This window comes from Topomyia yanbarensis, chromosome 3 (assembly GCF_030247195.1).
Source record: "Topomyia yanbarensis strain Yona2022 chromosome 3, ASM3024719v1, whole genome shotgun sequence".
In the NCBI taxonomy this organism is placed as follows: Eukaryota; Metazoa; Arthropoda; class Insecta; order Diptera; family Culicidae; genus Topomyia; species Topomyia yanbarensis.
Window position 1 is genome coordinate 85,142,945 of NC_080672.1, and position 6,000 is coordinate 85,148,944.

Below are 6,000 nucleotides of genomic sequence, written 5' to 3' on the forward strand. Positions count from 1 at the left end.
TGGAATAACTTATAGTCATCGGCATAAGACACCTTGAAGCACTTAATCAATGAATCCAGATCGTTTATGTATAGAAGAAAAATATAAGGACCGATATGGCTGCCTTGAGGTACGCCGGACGTTACGTCGAAGGATGAGGATAAATGATTCCCGATTTTAACAGACATTTTACGGCCTGACAAGTAAGATCGAAGCCATTGGTTGATTTCATTGAAGGCGGCCGACAGATCGGTGTATATTGCATCAGCCTGCAATCGATCCTGTAGCGAGCGAGCGATAAATGAGGTGTAGGCTACTAAATTAGTGCAAGTAGATCGCCTGGGAATGAAACCATGTTGAGTTTCTGAGATGTATCTAGAACAACAATGTGTCAAAAACTCGAGAACGATGAGCTCCAATAATTTCGATAGTGCACATAAAGATGCGATTCCTCGGTAATTGGGAACTTCGCTTTTGGATCCTTTTTTATAAACCGGAAAAACGTAAGATGATTTCCAGATGGTAGGAAACACTCCGGAACTTAACGATATATTGAAAACGACGGACAGAGGTAGGCAAAGCGACGACGAGCATTTTTTAATGATAGATGATGGGATTCCGTCAGGTCCAGGAGTGTTAGAACACTTGAGTTTTGTGCAAGCTTTTTGCACAATATCGGAAGATATCGTGAAATGAGGTCCAATACTAGTCCTACGGGGAATGTTGTCGGCTGCTGCGGAGACTTGTTGATTATTAAGAGTATCATTGGTAAAAACACTGCTGAATTGTTGGCGAAATAACTCACAGATGTCCGGCAATGAAGTCGCTTCTAAATCACCTAGCGACATAGAAGTGGGTAAACCTGACTCACGCCTCTGTTCATTAACGTAATTCCAAAACTTTTTTGGATTGTTACGAAGGTGGCTCTGAATACGATGAAGGTAGGAATTGAAGAGAGACTTATTAAGTCTCTTGTAACAATGATTTAAGAAGATTCTGATTCTTTAGCATATCGGTTCGGCATTTCGAAAACTTTTTTAGAGCTGACCTTTTGGCCGATTTAAACTTTTTTAGTGTACGATTCGACCATAGAGGATATTCACAGCCATGATTGAGTTTTTTAGGAGTAAACTGGTCGATAGCATAAATCAGTACGTTCGAAACAATTTCAGCCGCTGCGTTTGCATCAGATTGTGGCAAGATTTCATTCCAATTGATACGAGACAAGAAAAGGTGCATTCCTCGAATATCTGTCTTGCGATAGGCATATGTCAGTTTCTCAGTGGTATCTTAGAATGTACAAGGTACACATTTTCGGAGAAAACAATGAAGAGCAGGGTGGTGTTGGTATAGTTTAACGAGAGGAGCTGGAGTACGACAAACGGCAAAGTGATCGGAGAGCTCCTGGCTTCCAAAGCAAAGATCCAAAATACAGTTGTTGTCGTCACATAGTTGAACTAGCCCCGCGGTGCTGTAACCGTCGAGTAGCTGAGTGATACACGTGTTAGTTGATGAGTGTGATGAGTCTGGGTACAGAAATGATGTATTATTGCGAACCCAATTAATGCCGCTTAAGTTGAAGTAGTTGATTGTAATATATTTGCAGTGTCGACAGAAACAATAAACTTCATCAATTAAATTAAAATAAATTTAATTCAGTTAAAAATGCGGGCCCCCAAAACAGACCCGGGCCCCAGGGTAGTTGCCCCCCCTGACCCCCCCCCTCTCGTCGGGCCTGGACGTAAACCCTGCTCTGTGTTTTCGGATTGCGATTGACGAGTACATCGATGTCTGAATCCATTTGGAAATCCAAGATGGCGACTTCCAGATTAGATAAATTCTCTATAACTCTAACAATATGGATATTTTCGGAATGAAGTTGACGAGTGCCTAACGGAAATCGATGTGAGCCAATTAGACATCAATATAGCGATTTCCGGTTAACATAAATTATCTACAACCTCAACAATACGAATATTTTCGGAATGGGGTTGACGAAAACCGATACTGACGCCATTTTGAAATCCATTCGATTTTTGTTATTTCCTAGTCAAGCCCATTCCAAAAATTGCTATATTGATTGTTAGGGTTCCAAGCATCAATTTTTCTCATTTACTCTAATACCAATGTTAAGGTTGCCGAGACAATTACTCAACCAAAAGTCGCCTTCCTGGATTTCAAAATTGCGCCAAGCATCCATTTCCAACATGTAACATCCCATTTTATCAGTCCCCGATTTAGTCTGCCCGGATCTAGTCAGCTTTTTAACTCGATTTTGCCAGTCAAAAATGACATGTGGCTCACAACCGAGGACAATCCACTAATAATGTACCTTACCCAAATGTTGGTGTTGCATCACAGCATAATTTATGGCCGTTCCATTTGCTTTCATCTTCGCCATCATCTATCGATCGCGGAAGGCAGTGAGAACAATCTCACTCCCAAAAACGAGAGATAAGGAGAGTGAGATCCACATAGATTTAGTCGTGTTGCTAGCATGTCATTACGTTTGGTTTAATATTAATAGATAATTCTGTGTATAAAAATATATTTAGACAGTAGTAGAGAATCGACCACCGCCGCAGGCGGTCGGTTTACCGGTTATTACGCAATAAATACATTTTACAATATTTCGATTCGGAATACGAGCTTTTATATTTGTCGGTGCGCCAAAAATAGTTGGCGTCCTATCGATCATGCAGCAATCCAACCGTCTAAAATGAAACAGGTGCTAAACGGAATCTTTGGCCGCATCTCCCGATTAAAGGTAGAACTTATGGGACACATCGTAGGGCCTAGACATCAGACGTATCATAATGGTGCCGTGACCAGGATTGGGTATAAGTAACAAAAATTTCGTCCGTGTTTAGTGCCACAGGATCAGAAGATATCGAAGATAACAGACAAAACCCAACGTATGTGACTTCACGGACGCTGGTCTACAGTTTGAACATAATACCCGCGCCATTGCTGTATTGAAGGTATCAGATGGCATCTGCGCCATTGATTCAGTGCCAATAGCCAGTGGCTACGCTAATTCTGCTGGTAATGTATGTAAGATCCACTCAAGTCTCTGTCAAAAGATGCAGCAAGTGCTATCAAAGCTTCACCATTCTCGTATACCTACCAACGTATGAAACTGTATCTGTCATCCGGACAGCAGCCGTTGTTACTGCCGCTCTTCGGTCAAAGAAATCACCGTCAGCTATTTTTCAGCCAATGCCGTTCTTCGGTCTTATGAATCAGTGTCACATCGATGGTCAGTGAAATCACTAGTTCCGCTAGATATGTTTGCCTCATTAAGACTCAGCGCAGTCTGGCTAGGGATGCTTCGTCTGAGAAGTCAATATCCTCGCATTTTCTGGTCAAAGAACTAGCAAATTTCGTCAAATCCTGACCACTGGCTCTGACTTACCTGGGCCTCGCTTTAATTCTGTCAGTCAAACAGGATTACCACAATGTCTTCCAACTCGCATAAACGAACAAACAACAGATATTTGCATGGTATAAAGACGTCAGCATCGTACAACTATCGGAGACCAACCACAGTAACAAAATCACACACTGCGAAAATTAGTAAACACCAAGAGGAAAGTTTATCCACAAACTCCGTGACAACATCCAACTGTAGTAGTAAATTGTCGCAGTTTCTCTGAAGATACATTTAGTTACCAGTAAGATAGTATAAAACTGCTAGTTTTGGTGGGGAGGATGTTGCATCACAGCATAATTTATGGCCGTTCCATTTGCTTTCATCTTCGCCATCATCTATCGATCGCGGAAGGCAGTGAGAACAATCTCACTCCCAAAAACGAGAGATAAGGAGAGTGAGATCCACATAGATTTAGTCGTGTTGCTAGCATGTCATTACGTTTGGTTTAATATTAATAGATAATTCTGCGTATAAAAATATATTTAGACAGTAGTAGAGAATCGACCACCGCCGCAGGCGGTCGGTTTACCGGTTATTACGCAATAAATACATTTTACAATATTTCGATTCGGAATACGAGCTTTTATATTTGTCGGTGCGCCAAAAATAGTTGGCGTCCTATCGATCATGCAGCAATCCAACCGTCTAAAATGAAACAGGTGCTAAACGGAATCTTTAACCGCATCTCCCGATTAAAGGTAGAACTTATGGGACACATCGTAGGGCCTAGACATCAGACGTATCAGTTGGTTTTCCCAGTTATCAGTGTTTTTTCTATGTTTATTCCAAGTTAGAAATCAGAATTGAATCATTATATTAATCTAGATTATTCCTGTTTTCCAGATATTCACTTCGGTGCTGCTAGCCTACATCGTCTCCGCTTTGGACAACGAGAACATCAACATCAATGTAAATGTTGATTCCGACTCGAAAACATACCATCAGTTCAAAACGCGGGAAGGATCCTTCAACTATGGGTACAACGTAGCCAAGAAACGTTTCAACCAGTTCCAGCACAAGGTCAAGGGCCCGGATGATGTCACGTACGGATGCTACGGTTTCGTGGATCCCAAAAATGGTACCCATCTCTATCACTACGTGTCGGATCTGAAGGGCTATCGGATAGTGGCGTTCAACAAGACGACCAAAGTCTACCGGCAACGGGTGGGGGATAGTGTGTAAGTGTTAGATCCTTAGAGTTTCTAGCAAGTCTAAATCATATTCTAAACTAAACCCACAGAAAGCAACTGCTGCAAGCCGTCGAGGAGAATCTCTCGTGGGATCAACTTTACTTCCCAGAGGTATGTCGATATCTCTACTTTAGTCAGAAAGAATCGAACCAATTCGCTCTGCCGGAAGATGCCACCGTTCGGGACGATGGTTCAGTCATCATTGGACCGGCGAATCCAAAGCAAATTACTTCACGGCCATCGCCTCGACCGGTTGCGAATGCCATTACAACTCCGAGACCAATAGCTCCAACGAGAAACGTAGCACTAGGTACGGTTACAATCAGCAAAGGGTCTATCCCGACGAGTCCAAGAACTACGCTGGCACCTCGGACGACTGCTGCTCCCAAGCGGGTTTATAATGGTAAACTTGTAAACTTGCTTTTGAAAAATGTCGAACATTAAAATTATTGTAATATTTCACAGACTATCCGTCGAAGGTCGTTGAAAAACCAGTTGAGATCTATCCAAAAGTAAAACTCAATGCCGGAGTGGGCCTGTCAACACGAAAACCGCACGAGAACTTGATCCTTAATTTAGCAACGACACAATCGGAAACCGTTGTGAATCCAAGTGAGTTCGGTAACAGTAACATGTAATTAATCAATTTACTAATCTCGTTCTACCTTCAGATAACGCTGACAGGGGTGACTTGTTCTCTATCGGGCAGGACATACAGGAAGTGAAGTCTACCCTGAAAAAGCTTATCAATCACCTACTCTCGAGGAATTCGGACTGCAATACTCCTTCCATTACTGGGCCTAGCTCTGGTCCCGGTTATCATTACCACCCAAATAATGCAGCTCTTCCGTCGAGCATCGATACAGATTTCAACCCTTCGCGGAGTCCTGTCGTCCCAGCGTCCGGTGAACCGGTGCGATCAGGTGCAGTAACTGCATATTTGCCGCTAATTGTGGCGGATTTCGCAGCAGGAAAAGCCCCACACATTTTAGGCAGTATTCCTGAGAGTGGATCGGTGAAACTAGCCCTTCCCGCCTATCCGGCCTTTCATCCACCACAGTGTCCAGTGTGTCGAAATGATAGAAATAAAAAATGAAATCTATGGTTAAATATATGTTCTTATATAAAAAGAATGGGTCTAGCCTTCATTACCAACCGCTGACTATAAACTAGTTGTCTGATTACAATGCACCAAAAAAAACTGGTACGCGATCTTGACTCGCGCAGGTAATTGTTTTCCACGGATTCGAAACCCATTTGGCTGACCGCACCGGCTCGGGTGGGATGGACCCATGATGATTAATAATACATACCGCATCTACTGGCTAGTTTGATGCGGTCGACTCATCCATTGTTCACCTGCCCTGAACCAAACTTGTCCATCGGAACAAACACTCT

General features: G+C 42.7%; 1 protein-coding gene across 3 annotated transcripts in view; it reads left to right on the forward strand.

The window, feature by feature from the left end:
* Positions 1-5,700, forward strand: part of LOC131692139 (uncharacterized) — a 29,130-nt gene extending 23,430 nt beyond the window's left edge. The window contains exons 1-5 of one of the 3 annotated variants that reach the window (XM_058979011.1): positions 3,919-4,110; positions 4,256-4,590; positions 4,653-5,005; positions 5,068-5,214; positions 5,274-5,700. In XM_058979011.1, the coding sequence (XP_058834994.1) occupies positions 4,063-4,110; positions 4,256-4,590; positions 4,653-5,005; positions 5,068-5,214; positions 5,274-5,698 (1,308 nt within the window). In that variant the 5' untranslated portion in view covers positions 3,919-4,062 and the 3' untranslated portion in view covers positions 5,699-5,700. Of the gene's footprint in view, positions 1-3,918; positions 4,111-4,255; positions 4,591-4,652; positions 5,006-5,067; positions 5,215-5,273 lie in introns of those variants that run through there. The other 2 variants (XM_058979014.1, XM_058979013.1) reach the window with 2 other exon arrangements.
* The last annotated feature ends 300 nt before the right edge of the window (positions 5,701-6,000 follow it).